At 35.0% G+C, this 18660-nt stretch overlaps 1 protein-coding gene across 6 annotated transcripts in view; it reads right to left on the bottom strand.

Annotated features, from left to right (window-relative positions):
- The window catches only part of LOC127867445 (dynein axonemal heavy chain 3-like), a 129252-nt gene that overhangs the window by 64218 nt on the left and 46374 nt on the right, over positions 1 to 18660 (bottom strand). For all 6 annotated transcript variants that reach the window (XM_052408596.1, XM_052408595.1, XM_052408597.1 and 3 more), the window contains 9 exons: positions 17324 to 17535; positions 15002 to 15093; positions 10837 to 10951; positions 6363 to 6533; positions 5226 to 5488; positions 3699 to 3900; positions 2150 to 2359; positions 1313 to 1427; positions 417 to 612 (listed from right to left, as the gene is read on the bottom strand). In XM_052408596.1, coding sequence (XP_052264556.1) covers positions 417 to 612; positions 1313 to 1427; positions 2150 to 2359; positions 3699 to 3900; positions 5226 to 5488; positions 6363 to 6533; positions 10837 to 10951; positions 15002 to 15093; positions 17324 to 17535 — 1576 coding nt within the window. The remainder of the gene's footprint in view (positions 1 to 416; positions 613 to 1312; positions 1428 to 2149; positions 2360 to 3698; positions 3901 to 5225; positions 5489 to 6362; positions 6534 to 10836; positions 10952 to 15001; positions 15094 to 17323; positions 17536 to 18660) is intronic.

Below are 18660 nucleotides of genomic sequence, written 5' to 3'. Positions count from 1 at the left end.
TAGAGTTCTGAAGGAGTATCATTGAAAATTATATTTCAATATGTATCTCATTAAGAATTATTTGTAATGGCACTAGGAACATTTGCCCCCATAATTCTTGAATCTTTGTATATTTTTTAGTATTAAATTGGGTTCATGATTAGCACTTTGTACTCAAGGAGAGTTGTGCCAATGATTTTTTTAAAGAAAAACTTACAGGCCCCACAACTCCTTATGTTTTCAAATACTTACCAATCAGAATGCTTGTTTCATTTAAACTTTTATATCTATTTATTTAATACTTGAGCTTGTGGATAGGAACAAAACATAAGAATGTTCATAGTCTTGGGGCATTGTTTTTTTCTTGAGTATAAGATTCCTGTACAAATTCTTAAAAAAATCAATAAAAACTAAGAAATTTGTTTAACAATACCTACCTGTAGCACCTGTCAGTAAGAGGTGTGATCACAAGACGTGGCGTATTACCCAGATACTCGTAACCGTAGTTGATATCTGTGGTAATCATGCTCACAATCACGTCATCGCGCCAGTAGTAGCGCAGCTGGGCCAGCCAATCAAATTCCAGGGGGCTCAGAACCTTCTTCTTCACGAGTTCTGCCACGGTATCGCGAGCTGAAACATTGTGAGCGGAGGGTTACTATTAGTCTTTTTTGTTAAAAAATTATTTGTCATTTTATCAATTTATTTAACTGCCTTTGAATTTGTCTAGGGTGGTTTTTCCAGTAATTTGAAGTATTTTTATTTTATATTGCAACTGTGTAATAATATTAAAAATAAACTGATTAATAATCATCTTCAAAGCATTGCAACTACATTAATATTTTACCAATACAAATTACAATGACAGCACATTGACACCATAGCTCAAAAAAAGCATTTTTTTAACACGTGGCTTAACATGATTGAATTGAAAACTAGAAACTGGTGAATCTGCAATCATATAAATAGCCTACTCAAAAAAGTATTTTGAAAACGCAATATTTAAAAACAAAATATTTGTTCAGTCGAAGAACCTTGAAAGAAAAAAACTATAATGGGTTGCACTCTGTGTAAAAAGGGCTTAATGCATGTGAATAAAGTATCATCCCAGATTAGCCTGCGCAATTCTCACAGGCTAATCAGTACAACACTGTTCATGAATTTTTGGTTTAAAGTAAGTCTTTTCTAAACAAAATTCCATTTTAGATAGATAGTGTGGTACCAGATGAGCCTGTGCAGAATGCACGGGATAATCTGGGAAATACTTTACGCCCATTCCTTAAGCCTCGTTTTCCAAAAGAGAGGCTCAAAAGGTATGAAGTGTTCCACCCACCATGGACGTCCAGTACGGTCAGAGCTCCAAGAGTGACTCGGTGTCCACCGTCCAGCTTGCCTCTCACCAGCTCAACCAGCTGGTCAATCTGACCATTTAGTTTCTTCAAGTAGCCCTACAAGCAACAAGTGAAACAATGGCTCTTTTTTAGCTCTTTAATACCTTGGATCAGTTATTATTACATTGGAAATAAGTATGTATTTTCACATTTTTATCTGGAACCTAACACATATTTCAAATAGCTGTGTTTATCATTTATTGTTGTTTTTCACCATTTTGGGAATGGGGCCTTGGCCCTGAGATTGGGAAATATTGACCAAAATTGGGAAATTTGTGCATTTTTTCCCCTAACAATTACTTTAAAATTTAGAAAAAGTTTTTTCAATATTATATTTACTATGACTCAAACAAAAGATCTGCGTAGTGAAATCAACAAAAGATTGCATTTTATTCATATATTATTTTTTTTTTGGGGGGGGGGTGGACTTTAAATATAAATTTTAGGTCCTTTATTTATATATTTTGACGTTGGGATAACACTTTACCACTAAGATACGTATTTTGACGCACTTGTGGTCCCTAAGAAAGTTAAATTTGATTAAAGACCTATCTTCTTGATTCAAGTTTTAAAGGCTTCATTTCCAACCCTTAGATACTGATGAGCAGCAAACAGCATAAAGCCTGAACAGACTGAGAGTTGCTGGTTGCAAAAGCCATTTTCGCTTTGCTTCTTATGTGGGAAAGGTATAACAGCCCAAAATTTGACCATATATACCCCATTGATAACTATGTACTTTTGAATCAAATTGACAAAAAAAACGCAGTTGGCAAGGTTACCTCAAGGCCAGTCTGCCCCTGCTCCATGGCCTCCACGACCTCGCTGGTCCAGAACATGGAGCTCACGCACAGCACAACCTGGCCGGGCCACTGCAGCACCCACTGGTTGCGGGGTGTCTTCGGGTACACGTCCTTGGAGTTGATGATCACCGTGCGCAAGCTGCTTATCATCACGTCCTCCACTTGCAGCAGCCATTTCTCTACCATGCCCTGAAAGGATGTGAATATATTTGAGTTGGGCTCTGTGAAAAAGGGGTTTCATGCATGAGCGTAAAGTGTTGTCCCAGATTGGCCTGTGAAGTCAGCACAGTCTAATCAGGGACGACACTTTCCGCCTAAATTTTTTGCCTAGAAGAGACTTTCTTGAAAAGAAAAATATCATTAAAGCATCAAGTGTCATCCCAGATTAGCCTGTGTGGACTGCACAGGCTAATCTGGGACGACACTTTACGCACATGCATCAATCCCCTTTTAAACAGAGCACTGCTCATATATATGAGTTGAACTCTGGTGAAACAGGGCTTCATGTAAAGGTGTAAATTGTTGTCTGATATTAATCTGAGAAGTCAGCTTTAACTGGATTTTTGCTTAGAAGAGACGTACTTTAAAAAAAAATAGTGTAGAAAGTGTTGTGCCTAATTAGACATTAAGCACATGCAATGAAACCAGTTTTCCAAGAAAGTGTCTTATAGGAAATATACAAAGTTAAGTGTCAGCTGCATCAACAGAAAATAAATCTTATCATAGAATACAGGCTTTGAACGATGGAAAGTACAAGACAACAGAACTCACAGTTGGCTCACAGGTATTTAAAAAACATATTATTGTTTAAACAGGTCTGTAAAACAGATGATTTGGTTTGGATCTGAGTTCTTATTGTTAATGTTAATCTTGGCAATCAAATTTTTACAAAGTGTATTTGCTTATATCCAAAATCTTTCATAAGTTAATTTATGTTATACTATTTATTTCCTTTCTATATTCTACCATACACTGTAAGAATATGGATTTATGAGGCTCGCTCTGTGAAAAAGGGCTTAATGAATACTAATGTGTCTTGTTCTGAGAAAACTGGGCTTAATTCATGTGCGTAAAGTGTCGTCCCAGATTAGCCTGTGCAGTCCGCACAGGCTAATCAGGGACGACACTTTCCGCCTAAACTTGATTTTCGTTAAGGAGGGACTTCCTTGAAACTAAAAATACCATTAAAGCGGAAAGTGTCGTCCCTGATTAGCCTGTGCAAACTGCACAGGCTAATCAGGGACGGCACTTTCCGCACCTGAATTAAGCCCAGTTTTCTCAGAACAAGACACAAATTAAGTGCTGTCCCAGATAAGCCGGTTCTTCCTCTGCTCATCAAACCAGTCGCCAGACATAATCTAAAACAACCTTAAACATGTGTATGATATCATGAGTCCACACAAGAGCTAACTAAAGGGGCTGCAGCATGACAAAAAAACAACCTTAGCCTTAGCAGGGATATATATGATACCAATAGTCAACACAAGAGCCAACAAAGAGGATTACTGCACAACAGTTCTAAGCCAACCTTAGCCTTAGCAGGGAAGATCTTTTGGTTGAACGGCACAGTTTCCTTCTCAGCAGAGACCATTCCTAGAATCTCCTGCTGGTCGGAGAACTCGAGTCGACTGATGCCCTCAAAGCACTTCTTCAAGTGCGGCTGCACTCTCATTGGGTCTTTAGTCTCGGACAGTATCTCCAGAAGCTCGTCATTAGACAGGAAGAAGAATCTGGAAGTTAAAACAAATCATGAAAAAAATAGAGGTTTTGTTTCTGTAATAATCAGGGGCCATAGATAAGATTTCACTACAAGCTTTTTGATACCAATAGTTTTTCCCTCAAAATCTTTGTTCAATTAGGTTTTGACAATTTGATAAAAAAAACTTCCATATTTTTTTCCCTGCATCCTTTTGTTTGGTACTATTTATTATTGTGCTTGACTATTGTGCCCTTTTGACTGTTGCATAATCCAGTCCTAGCTCAGACTGTTTTAACATTACCCTTCATCATTCATGCAAATGTTCCATTTAAGGCTTTTTCCATACCCTCTACACCAATAACAAGCCAGTGCAGTTTTTTCAAAAATGTTTCCAGCTGTCACCACCTGCGCTATTTAATCTGAGAGTATGCTCTTCAAAGCATTTTCCCCCAAACTTTCAGGTCGCATAAAAAATTGTAAAATATTTGGTGTGCACGTCGTCAATGAAAGTTTCTTAGCCAGTCTGCGTTTAGCAGATGACATTTTCAAGAACTTTTTACAACTAAACAAAGTTTCTGTTTAAATATAAGGGCCGCCATAAAGGTCACAATATACTAATTCGAATCAAACTTAGTACAGAGCTTAACGGTACAACTAAAATGACCAAGAATCAATTGCAATTTGTTTTCCCATTTTCATTATCGTTTTCTGAACAATTGATATTTAATTTCAATTGGTTTTCTGTCAAATACAAATCGTAAAAAACAATAAAACGATCCTTATCTGTTGCCCTGAATAATATTGATTGTTAATTGCTAATGTTAATCGTTTCTCTTAGACTTAATGAAAATCCTGACCATTGCTTGCAAAAGTTGAGATATGTTTTTTATTTTTATTTTACAATTACAATTTGAGCTTGACAGGTCGCCGTGGTGTAATGGATATGGTATCCGCCTAGCGACCGGGAGGTCACGGGTTCGATCCCCACCTTGGGAGCGTTCTTTAAATCTCCCCCAAAGACACCAAGTACTGGTTCTAGGCCCCAGAAACGGACTTGAGAGCATTTATATAAGCCTTAGGCTTTCTATGCAATCGAGCTAAAATAAATAGGTTTAAACTAATTTGAGCTTATTTTCAGCCTAACAATGTTCTTGTGGCAGGGCCTGAAGGATTAACAAATAGGTTAAGTAGCTTTCCTAAATGAGGCTTCCAAGTTGCCTTAGGGTTTATTTGAATTATAATACTAATCATAATATAGAGCCCATATAGCTGTGTCAAAGAAACAAGCGTTATCGGTCATAATAACAATTGAGTAGAAAATATTTACTAGAATTGCGAAACTAGCTGTGTTTGTACCTGGGGAAGTAGAGTCGCTTCTTCTCGAGGTATGCGTTCAGTCCCTTCTGGATCTCCTCCAGTAGAACGTTAGCCTCCCTCAGTCGCTGGAGCATGTTGGGCTGGTCAGTGGCTGCCAGGCAGTGGCTGTCCTTGGCGGACTCCGTCATGATGTCACGCCAGATAGAGTCCACTATGCCAAACTTGCGCCCCTCCTCTGGCATCTGAGCCATGATGTCCTCTGAGCTAAATATGGGCTCCAGGTACAGCCATGTCGCTTGGCACTGGAGATAACACACATGTGTGTAAGTGATTCAATCAATTTCAATACAATTTAGTCTCTTTCCTGGAAATTGGGGTTTAATGTTTTAGCCTTAAGAGTCATCCCAGATTAGCCTGTGCAGTCTGCACAGGAGTATTGAAGTAACAAAACTTTCCATTTGTTTTTTTTTTGCATTCAAAGAAAATCTCCTCTTAGCAAAAATCTAGTTAAGAGGAAAGTGTCATCCCTGATAAGCCTGTGTGGAATGCACAGGCTGATCTTGGATGACACTTAACGCATATCTGTCTTGCCCAGATTTCCCAGAATGAGGCTTATTTTATGTTGCTGGGATTTGGGTCATGATTGAAATGTGCTCCCGGTAAAGCAATGTCGCTTGGAACTGGAGATCAATATTTTATGGTGTGTTGTAACTTTTTCTTCTTATTTTATCTTTGTCATATTTTGATGTTGTCATATAACTTATTTTGGAGGGAAGGAAAGGCAGCCATGTCGATTTATGAACTATTTCAATAATATTGTTATGTTCTTAGTTCATGAACTTACGTAGTAATTTCATTTCATGCAATCAGAAAATTTCCAATGATTGTTGAGTAATAGATTAAATCAAAAACAATATAATGTATGTTGCTGGCAGTACATCCCTTCATACAGAAACAAGGGCAAATTATGAATAGCAAAAATCTATATATATATATATATGTTCTTATTATAAAAATGAAATAAACAATAGTATCAACACTAACAAAAAGTATCAATGCCAGCCTTAGTAATATTACACACATTTCCTTCAAGGTCAAACAAGGTATACTGGTAGACCAGTTCAGTAATAATAATTAAACATTACATGTATTACATCAAAGTAACACAAAGCCTACCTTGAGCCATTCATCTATGATATCCTGCATGGACATGAGTTTCTCCTCCCACTCTTTCATCTCCGTCTCAAACGGCTTGATGAACGGTGATCCTCGCATTGTCTGCGCCTTCACTATGTGGTCGTCCAGGAGCATCTGTATGTCGTCCAGACTTGACAGGATGGACACACCCTGAAAATGGCAGGAAAAATAGATAAAAGGAGGAAACTTTGATATTCTAACAAAAAAACTTAATAAAATAATTTTGATATTTTGGAAAAAGTTAATAGCTTTTAAATGGCAAGCATGGTTATAATATTGTTATTCTGGCAGAAAGATTGTCATCATATAACCCTGGTAAAGGTACTACATAAGTTCCAAGCATTAGTTAAAATATAGCTTTGCATGTTTTGAACACTAATATAACTGTACAACAAGAGCACTGCATAACGGGTGCCAAGCTCGGCTGCGAAAGCTTGTCAGATTTTTTTTCCTTAGAGGTCACAGTGACCTTGACCTTTGACCTAGTGACCCAAAAATGGGTGTGGCATGTAGAACTCATCAAGGTGCAGCTACATATGAAGTTTCAAAGTTGTAGGTTGAAGCACTTTGATTTTAGAGCCAATGTTCAAAACCTTAACAAAATGTTAAGGTTTTGCGGACAACGGCAGACATGCTGGCTATGACAAAACCTCGGGTTTTCTCCGAAAACAGCCAAGCTAATAATAGAAAAATAGTTCTTCAATATTTTTCACTCTTTTCAAACAACTGATATAGAATATTTATATACATATGTTGTTTGTTTTAAAGCTAATGTTATATCACAATGTGCACATTTTCACTTCAACATGAAACAAATACAAAATATTTTGAATAAACTGTGAGTGACCAACATGCGGACTTTTTGCAGACACGACATTGACTAAGTGAGCAACGATTCTTTGTTGTACAATACCTCCTTGTGAGTCATGCAACACTAACCCAGCACTTAGAAAATACAGGAATTCATACATTCATGCAAGTAAAAGTGTCTAAAATAATTATTGTCAGTGGTAGTGTCTAAAATCCACATCCTTTTATTGAAAGAAATAACTGTGAAAACTGTTCATGGCCATCATGCAACTAAGGGAGGTAATCATTGCTGGAAAAATTGACAAACATTAAGAAGACTCACTTCTGCAAGATAAGAACAGATTATGTAAAGGGCTACATTGGAAATGTTTCTGACTATGTTTCATTTTTGTTGATAGTGGAGTTTCAACAATAAATTATTCTCTATGTAAATACTGAAATACTGAAAATAACTTTTTACAAAAATTATTTGTAACTTGATTCTTTAAACCTTAAAAACATTAGATGTTTTTTCTGTTACAGAAAAAGGTATTTTTTAACAAGGCAATTGTCAATTTACAATGCAGCCCTTAGGTTTCATATACATAATTCATGCATTACTAGTATATCATTACACGGTGCATGACACATAAAACTTCACCCGTGTTTCTGTCGCTTGAATCTCGCAAAAATAACATCACACCAAAAATCATTGGTGGTTACGGAACAACTGGTCAACAAGCCCTCACTCTGTGAAATCTGTTTATGAATAAAACCAGATATACTTTGCTTTTAACTGCTCCAAGTAAAGAATTTGAGAGCAGCACATTGTCCGTGCTTTTTTTTAACACTGACTGCAAACTTTTCAACAGAACGGCGTGAAGGGCACTTATACGAAGATAGAACTGAAAGTAAAATTAAGTTGCGACAGCTGTATAAATCCAGAATTTGTTGCATGAGAACCCTTAGATGTAATAGCACATAATTTAAAATGAATGTATTCAAACAACTTGGAACACATATCTTTTCAGTTATGTTGATTGCATTTTACCAGTGAAATTCAATTATTCTTGTTTCAGAAAAATTGAATGAACAGGCATTTATTTGTTTGATATTTAGATAGCATAAGACTTATATGATACATCATTTCTTTGTAGATTAAGATTTAAGTCTCATTGTATCGAGTCAGGATGTATATGTCATATGAGAAAATCCTTTTCTTGGAATCGCGCACAAGAATTCTTGGATGCTCTGCTAAGTTTTAGTACTAAACAAGAACAAAAATGATAAGCTTTGCTGGTATGTTTCTCTGCAATATAAAAACATGTTACTGGACTTCATTGACCTTCATTCTGAAAAAATAAATATTTATATAAGCTAAAAAACAGGTTCATTTCACTTTTCGACGACCCTAAAATCAATTTGAGATGTCTCGTGGGAAACCAATGGCAATAATGAAAATAAAAGTAAAGTGTCATTATGGATCAGTAAACTCTAGCTCTTTCCATATTTCTTCGTACAGTGTATATCTTGTTAAAAGAGATGTCCTTGAAACAGAAATACCACTTGGACTAACCAGGGATTATCATTTTCACAAGTGCATTAAGCCTTTTTTTGCAGCACAAAGGCTTTATTTGAAATAAAATTTGGAAAACGTTTATTTATAGACAATAGTACACCATTTTGACACCAATTTGTTTACACCACAATCTAATTTAAGTTAAAGCAGACAATGGTCTTACAACACTATAAAAATACGAATCGGGGATTGAGTGTCAAAACAGCGTATCTCATATAGAAATCTTCAGCATATAGAACTGTTTTACACTCAACCCTCCACATTAATTTTGTACTTGACTGCATTACTTTTGACACTGAAGGGTTCACAGATTCGTCTGAAGGTTGTTGACCATGGGGCTGTATACTAGACACATCCTATACAGACAAAATTATATAAAGAGTTTATTCGACTAGACTCCTCCTAAATAATCAAAATACTTAACATATACAAAGTAATTATTTAGGATTAGCTCAACAGTGGCCGAGATCAGCGGGGGTTATCGGGTGCCAAACAAGATGGCAACATCCATGCCAAGACAGGTAATTTTCGCCGTTTTATACCTGTTTTTACTTGTATAAATTGTTGAAATGCAGCTGATTTTCCAGCCATATTGGTAAGAGAGTGCTTAGCGTTTATATCGTATCGATATTCGCGCTATATCTCTACTTAACTCTGCAAAATTTCTGAGTGGGTCACACAATTACAGCTTTATTAGAGTAATAAAGGGTACAATGATGTATTTAGTTAAAGATACAAATAAAATTAGTTTATTAAGCTCAATTAATTGATGCTGTAAGTAAAATATATTGCCCAAAATCGGATTTTTTTTAAAACTATTTCAAAAGATCCATTTAAGATTAAATCAGAAATATTCTGGTCCCTTTAATATTTTATTTTAATAAAAACATTAATTACCAAAGGTACATTTGGATTTCTAATATCATCAAATTGAGGACAAAAAATGCTACAACAGCTACTTTATTTTACCAAATTGTTTGGGCCACTGCGCTTCTTAGGAGCTTGTTCATTCTCATCCTCAGAATCCTTTATAAGTTTATACAGATATAGTGCAACTAAATATCTACAGATGTATGTCAACATCTTATCATTTTTATCATTGACAACAGAACTAAGCTTTTAATTATAAATCGGCAGCATTTTTGTATTTCCACAGTACGGTATTTGCATAGGGGTTAAACCAGTTACAAGTGTCAGTATGTAAATTAAACATTATTTTGCAAATAATATCACACTTAGATATAATAGACATCATTAATTTAATTTTGATTTCAAAATAAAATTAATCAAAAACTAACACTATACTAGCAATACACTATTTCAAGTATAAAAATACCAATACATATAGACTTTAAATTAAAATAAGTTTTTATATCATTTTAGACAGCAATAATATTCAGCACAAAAGACAACATGAACATTTACATCGCTCGATCTCAAGTCAGAATCCACCTACAAACATGAAAGCAATATTAAACCAGAGCTGCAATAAGGACACTGCAAAGTAAATCAACATGTAACAGTTGTAACTTGCAACATATTCTTCATACTTAACTTAGTAATTAGCAGTAAAAATATTTATAATCAACAAGAAAAAAATTAACAAATGAAGTGTCTGTTGTTCATATTTAAAAGGCTCTTACAATCATAGGCGGCTAGAGATGTGTCTAGTTGTTTTCACTGTCCCACTCAGAAGCAAAGTGAAAATGTCTATATGCAACCACCATTAAACCAGAACAGCCTTGCTAGTAACTTGCAGTCTGTTTAGGTTTTATGCTGGTAACTGCTCATTAGTACCTTAAGGTTGGATATGAAGCCTTCAAAACTTGAATCTACGTAGAAAAGATTTTAATTAAATATGATACTTTTGATATATTCGAGTATTTGGTTTATGGCAGAATGCAGATTCAGATTTAATAGGCTCTTATCAATAGATAAAGATATGTTTATCATACACAACCATGTATAAAGCACACCCGATTTTGTTAATACCAAAAAGGAGGAAACAGGGGGGTAAAAAACTGCGCGTAAACATGGCAAAATAAGGCTAGTGATATTAAATCACACCTATATGACCGCACTTACGGTTTCTCTGTACGGTATCAGCTCAAAGCACATGTTCTTCCACTCAGACTTCATCTTCTCGAGAGCCTTTTCCAGCGAGTACTCCTTAGCCGCTGCAGCACCAATCTCCTCCAATCTATAAATAGCGCAAATATGAGCCACACTCGGGGGAAATGGGGCTTAATGCATGTGAAATCTCTTTAAGTCTATAAATAGCATAAGTATTAGACGCTCTCTTGGAAAACAGGACTTCATACATTTACAATCTCCCCCAGTCTATACATATCACAAATACTAGTCCATCTGGGAACACTGGGCTTAATGTATGTGCGTAAAGTATTGTCCCAGATTAGCCTGTACAGTCCGCACAGTCTATACCTAGCAAAAATCCAGATTAGGCAAAAAGTGTTGTTCCTTATTAGCCTGTGGGTTCAAGCTTATCTTGTTTCATACTTTACAAACATGCATTAAGCTCAGTTTTTCTCATCATGAAAATATTTCACTGGCATCACCTACACCCAAAAGCAAGACTTATTGTTAAATCGTCAAAATCAGTTCACATAAATAATGAGACATACAATCATTTAGAAACGATGTCCATACATTTGAAGTTATAACACCAAAATTATCATAATTACTACTTAGTTTACAGTGTAACTTTATGTAAAAGTACTCTAGTCACCAACCATTTTCCTGCAATAAAATTAATAAACGTAAAACAACAATCATACAACATAAAGAATAACAAGGACATCTATGATTTCTAGTAAGAAAGATACATTAATTAATGTCATCACTTAATATTCAATTACAGGCCAATGTAACATTATAGTAAAACAAGGTTGCAGGCTTTATAAGATACAAATGTAAGTTAAACCAACAGGCAAACAATCATTTTAATCCTTAACTATTTTCTTTCACATTTAATAATGGCTTTGTGTTAATATCAAGTTTTTTTTCATATTCAAGACATAGATTCTCGATTAAACACACCATTCATACTCTATGGAAAAACTTAATGGTTAATATGTGACATATATGGTAGAATGCGACACAAACAGTGATTCTAAAATTTTACCATTTTGTACTATCCCCTCTAAAAGTGACCTTTACCTTTTATATGGCATCCCAGTTCTTATGCGTCAAACCCCTTTATCAAGGTTAACATTTGTTAATACCTATTTATTTTAGGTTGATTATAATTGAGTTTATCCTGGGTAGAACCAGTACTCGGGTGTCTTTGAGGAAAATCTAAAGAGCTCTCCCACAGTGGGGATCAAACCCTTGACCTCCCGGTCACTAGACGGAAACAATATTGTCTACGCCACAGTGAACTTTAGGTAGTCATTTGTTCCAAGCTGTTGTCAGATCTTTTATGGCAAAGCTATTGCTGAGACACAAATGGCAAAGCATAACTTTTTTAATATTTGTTCTTTGAACCTTAAATAAATTGTGTCAATTAAAGGTGGACCCCAGTTTCTGCATGCAACACAAGCTCCCATGAAGGTTAACATATGTTAAACATTTTAATTTGGGTTGTTGAAATGTGAAATTTTAATTACTTACATTTTTTTCTGGTATATCCATTTATAAATAGCAAAGTTATGGCTGAGACAGGAATTGTCAGATCAACATAAAGACATACAGACAGCCAAACACACTGTCGCACAGAAGGACAGTGTGACTGCTTGTAGCTGCCCTTTAAGAGGCATAATAAGACAGTTGTTAAGTTATATCAAATTAAATTAGAACCCAAATAATGTTTTTCTTTCATGCTAAATCAATAACTAAATAAAACTTACTCATGGAAACTATAATATACAAAAATCAAAAATAAACTGTACAAATAACAGAATGTTTACTATATACTACAACACTTAACAGGATACTGCATTCAATAAAAACTGTAGCCTCTGGTGAAAGAATTATAAGTAATGATTTACTGACCCATCTGAATAAGTCTTTCTCCAAAACTATGTCAGTGTCAAGCTCAAAATGAGGTCTGTAGATTTGAGGCTGATTAATGTTGAATGGAAATATGAGGTCTGTAGATTTGAGGCTGATTAATGTTGAATGGAAATATGAGGTCTGTAGATTTGAGGCTGATTAATGTTGAATGGAAATATGAGGTCTGTAGATTTGAGGCTGATTAATGTTGAATGGAAATATGAGGTCTGTAGATTTGAGGCTGATTAATGTTGAATGGAAATATCAAACTTCTTTAGTAGTAATGATGTTATAAGATTTGTCAATTTTGGTTAACCAAAATTATAACCTTCTTGGTAAGTCTAAGATTTAACATAGGTCAAGGTCAGGTGTTGTGGGCGTATTGATACTTTTCAAATACATCATCCACGTAAGTATTATAAAGCTTTGTAGAAAGGATTTTAGACGAAACATATCATTCTTGGGGTATACAAAGAATTAGTCAAAACAGTGGTGAATATCAAGGTCAAAATGAGGTCAGATGGGATGGTTGTGCTGATCCTGTTCAAAGACATTATCCTTTCAAGTATTAAAGCTTTGTAGCAAGGCGTGTTGATGCAAAAGCATCTTTTGGTTATCCAAGAACTAGATCTTTTGAATTAGGCAAAGTCAAAGTAGGTCAATGTTAAGGTCAAAATGAGGTCAAGGTGATGGTCTGAATTGTTAAGGTCAAAATAAGGTCAAGGTGATGGTCTGAATTGTTAAGGTCAAAATGAGGTCAAGGTGATGGTCTGAATTAGTCTAAGGCCAAAAGTAGGTCAAGGTGAAGGTCAGATGATGTAGGTGTGTTTAGAGGCATCATCCATGCAAGTATCAAAGCCTTGTAGGCAGTATAAATGATATTATAACAAACATGCAGTTTTGGGTTCACCTGTTATAAACAGACAGATGGACGAGTCAATCCCTATTAACCTCCCACTACCAAAGATTTGAGGGCATAATAAGAAGAGATTTAACTTAAAAAAGGGTATTTACAAAACAAGGAAAATAAAGCTATGACACTGTAAAACACATTCATTATCTAACGGTACAATATACATACATGCTGGAAACATGCGAGTGTGGTGAAACAATAACATTCATATCACAATAAAATATCTTGTACATAACAATATTGCAACCGATCAAACCTTTTTATGAATATGTCCATGCTTTGCTTACTACAATGGTTAGTAGATCATACAGAAATACATACCAACCTCTTATTCTATCACTTCCATATAGCTAGTTTAATACATATTTTGGCTATCAAACAAGCATTTCCATAGCAACTAAACATTTCTTGTTTTTCTCTTCTAAATAGAATTACAATTTGGAACCCATGTCTAAACATAGAGACGAACCTGATTATATTCTAATTAAGGAAAATAAGCAGAATTTTATCTGGTATTGTTTTTAAAATGAGCTGCACTCTGTGAAAAGGAGGATTAACCCTTTGCATGCTGGGAAATTTGTCGTCTGCTTAAATGTCGTCTGCTGAATTTCTAAAATTAGCATTTTCTTCGATTTTTTTCAAAGAATACTATCAGAATAGCAAACAGTTTGGATCCTGATGAGACGCCACGTTCTGTGGCGTCTCATCTGGATCCAAACTGTTTGCAAAGGCCTTTAAAATTCGGTTCCCGCACTGAAAGGGTTAAATGCATATGCATAAAGTGTCGTCCCACATTAGCCTGTGCAGTCCATACAGGCTAATCAGGAACAACACTTTCTGCCTTAACTCGATAATTGCTGAGAAGAGACTTTCTTTAAACGAAAATATCATAAAAGCGGATAGTGTTGTCCCTGGTTAGCCTGTGCAGACTGCACAGGCTAATCTGGGACTACACTTTACTTACATGCATTAAACCCCCTTTTCACAGAGCATGGCCCAAATAAATTATCAGTGACATAAAATTTGTAACATTGGTGAAAAATTTCATTTTCCACAACAAATAATTATAATCACAAGTTTAAATTGGTAGGAATTATTTAAAACAAGAGATGTGTTTGTCAATATTGCAAAAGTTATGGCCAGTGTTAAAGTTTTCAGATGGACGCACAGACTGACAGACGGACTGACGGACAGTTCAACTGCTATATGCCACCCTACCGGGGTCATAAAAACTTACTAATAAAGCGTCTAAAATGATGGTAAATTAAGCTCATTTTGTTTTGAACACAGTAACACGTTTATTGTCATATATGGTGTAATACATACTTCTGGAGATGCTTGTTCAGTCCGTACTCGAGCATATGCTTGAGAGATGTCTCCGGTTGTGGTTTCAGGTCAAAACCAACTATGTTACTCATCTGAAATAGCGGGAACTTTCATGAATTGAAGGAAAAGTAGGGAATTTCATTAATTTCAGCAAAGTTTAGTTTGTATGATCATTTTTATTGTAATCATTCAAATATTTATTACAAATTACTAAAAGCTGATCTAGATGAGAAATAACCATCTTTAAAAAATGAAGTTTAGGGTGAATTTAGCAGAATTTAATCCTGTAAAAATATTTGCTCCTTAAAAGTCAGAAATTATACTTTTTATGTTTTTGCGAACAAATTATTAAGCCAGTACTGTACAGATATAATTCATGAAGTGATGACTACTGTGAAACCATTATTAATCGTCAGGCATTAATTTTCATAAATTTCGTCAGTCGACCGATCGGCGATTTTAAGATCCTAACGAACAATCATGCTCTATGTTTGAACAAAAACAAACACTAAGTTGAACAATATTTTAAAACTTTACCGTAGACATGAGGCATCAAATTCCAACATAATCCATGCACACATTCACTGCTGGTTCGTAATCAAGATTAATCCGGTTTTGACACAAAGGGATGTAGATTACACAAGGTACTTAACTGACACGTTACACTACTTTAAAACGCGTGTGCAGCACAGCTGTATCGAATGCGTTGACTTCGTTTATGTAGAATGGTCATGAATTAGCGCTAATTGTTTATAACTTTATTACCCATTAGGTGCATTGTGTTTTTCAGGGGTGTTGCATATTAGCCATCACGCAGCGAATGCCGATAAAAGACAATAAACCAAATGAAAAGATGACGATGTGTGATCAACATGCGTATTTATCACAAATTAATAAAGAATATTTTAATTGCTGTTTGTTGTTTGATTGTTTGCGTTTAACCACACTTATTACTATTTTATATGTATCAATTTATTTATTTTTAAATTATCGACATTATTGATTTATATACCGGTAGTTTACTTTTTATGAACAAACACACACATAGAGTTTATAATTTTAATGTTGATATCAGAATAAAAAAAGCTTTTTATTTGAGAAAAAAAAACAACACTTAACAAACTGGAACCTCTTTCGTATAACACAAACAGTTTTAAAACGGTATTGACAGCATTTTAATAAAAATCATACCAACTAGAACACATACCCATACGATTGTTATCAGTATGGCAATTATAATAATAGAATAAGACTAATTGGTAAGTGGCTTCGCTGTTACAAACACTCGTTAACGGTTATTCGATCCCACTTGTCCGCTAATCATAACAATGAACGTGTGAATGGCATACATTAAGAGGGTCCATTACTGTCCCTATATAACAAAAGACTAGTTAATTGGCATGTGACAAACAGGCCCCACCTCCTGCAGTAATTCTCAAGTGTGTTCCCGCATTCGTACCACGAATTTTCGCAACTGCGATTGATCGCGAATACGTATTACACACAAATCGGATATTGACTGACGCATTTTTTTAAAATTCAAAATCAGAAATCGGCGAATTTAAGTGCTGACGAAATCGTCATTTTTATAAAAATTTTGTGCTGTCGAAAATTAATGGTTTCACATTCAATCTTAACTTTATTTTTCATCACATACATTAAATATACCTTTTAATTTGATAAAACAAGGGTTGCATATAGTTTTGAAGCAACTCCAAGTTCTCTGATAACATAGAACCGCAGTACAGTACACTAGTAATAATATTCATAAAAAGCTATTTCCTCTGAAATAAAATAGAGTTGCAAACTATTGATGATCTAATGTGCACAGTTTTCAGGTTTCAAAACCATTAATGTAATTAAAAAAAACATATATTAAAAAAGTACTTACAGTTTTCTGCAAATCTATTTCAAGGAATGTTCTAAATAGTTAAATAATATGACATACAAATATGAAAAGACCCAGAATTCATAAAGCGCCTTTTTTTTGCTCTTGACCAAAAATGAGTTTTATATTGTGATTTTAAACAAACTTGCATTGAAATTCAGTGTTTTTTATTAATCAATCGCGCAATCACAACTGATTGAATGTGTACTGATGAAGATAGTTTTAATCTTTGAGAACCATCGTCAAAGATTGATATCAGCTCATTTTGGATCAAAATCAAACTTCAGTGTCCAATCAATGGTACAGGAAGCGTTTTCAAAATCATAGAACTTCTGCAACCAAGAGTTAGCACAAAAGAAAGAAACTGCCAAAGATAACCACAAGCCTGAAAACTCATCAACAGCCCAATAAAAAAATAGAAAACTGACACCTACCGCTTCCCAGTGGCGATCTCGAATACCCGGGTTACAGATGGTGTGAAGTATCGGCAAGTGTTGCTTGAACTTGTCGATTTTACCCTTCACACTATCTGCGATACGGCGCGGTCCCGCCTGGTCTCCAAACGTTTTCGTCAGCTTGTACATCGTGCGCCACATGTCGCCGACCTCATTTTCTATCTCTTCCGCGTTCAAGCTCGTGAACGCACCTATACAAGACGGGTATTCACATTAATGTTGCAATGGAAAATGGTTACAATGGTCCATCTTATAGTAGAATTGCTAGGTATTTTAGTAGAGAATCTGGACTTCACTCAGAGAAAAACCAGGCATATTTTTTTATTTTGGAACAAAAAAAAAGTGAGCGCAAATACGCCTGTATAAAAGGTAAGGGTAAAATTGATCTGTAAAGCATGTATAATCTGTTTTAGAAATGATGGCAAAGAAAATAATGGAGATGGCAATTAACATGTCAATGCCACTAAATCAGGTGTTCAAAAAAAAAAAAAACAGCGTACTACCGTCATCCAAACTCACAGCTTTTCTATTTAATGTAGCAATGTAAAAAGAATCCAATGCAAGGTATACTTCATAGCACTTGACCATTCTCTGACTGGCCAATATGCAATCTAAAGTTAGGTCTAAACATAGGCAACATTTGGACCCAATCTTAGAGCAATTCCTCCATCAAATCTCATGTCATTAAAAAAACAAAAACAACATTTTTATATTTTAAGTATAAGTGACCATGGCTGACAATGTTCCAAACTAATGTTATTGGCTGAAAACCCTGTTTGTTTTTTTCAGTAACAGTGACCTTGACCTTAACTTGACTGGGTCTAGACCCAATCCAATGCTAAGTCTTCATTTAAGTTACCTATACACAAAATTTGAATGAAATACCTCAATCAAAACTAAAGTTATTAAGCAGGAGCCATTTTCTTATTCTAAATTTGTATAAAGATTGGTTCATGCAAACTGATGTTATTGTACAGAAACCTCTTATTTGATAGCAGAAAACATTAATTTGGCAAATTATGGATAATTCAAGGGCCATAATTCAGAATTGCTTCATGCAATGAGAGTAGTTATCAAACTTGGGGACGATTATAAGCTCACAAAAAAGTTTCATGATGATCTGATAAAAAATAACAGAGCATATTAAAAGAGCTGCCAAATGAATGTAAATTTGGCTAATTAAACATAAGCAAAATAACATTATTACCAAGTTTCATGATGGTCATATTTAAACTGTTTGAGTAATCAAGCCAAAAATCGTTCTCCTGGACGATGCATGTCAACTGCAAGAGTTCTCGTAATACTCCCTCTTTTTT

The sequence above is a fragment of the Dreissena polymorpha genome, chromosome 2 (assembly GCF_020536995.1).
Source record: "Dreissena polymorpha isolate Duluth1 chromosome 2, UMN_Dpol_1.0, whole genome shotgun sequence".
NCBI lineage: Eukaryota > Metazoa > Mollusca > Bivalvia > Myida > Dreissenidae > Dreissena > Dreissena polymorpha.
The sequence above is the reverse complement of the archived record's forward strand: the minus strand, read 5'-3'. Positions and strand labels throughout refer to the sequence as shown.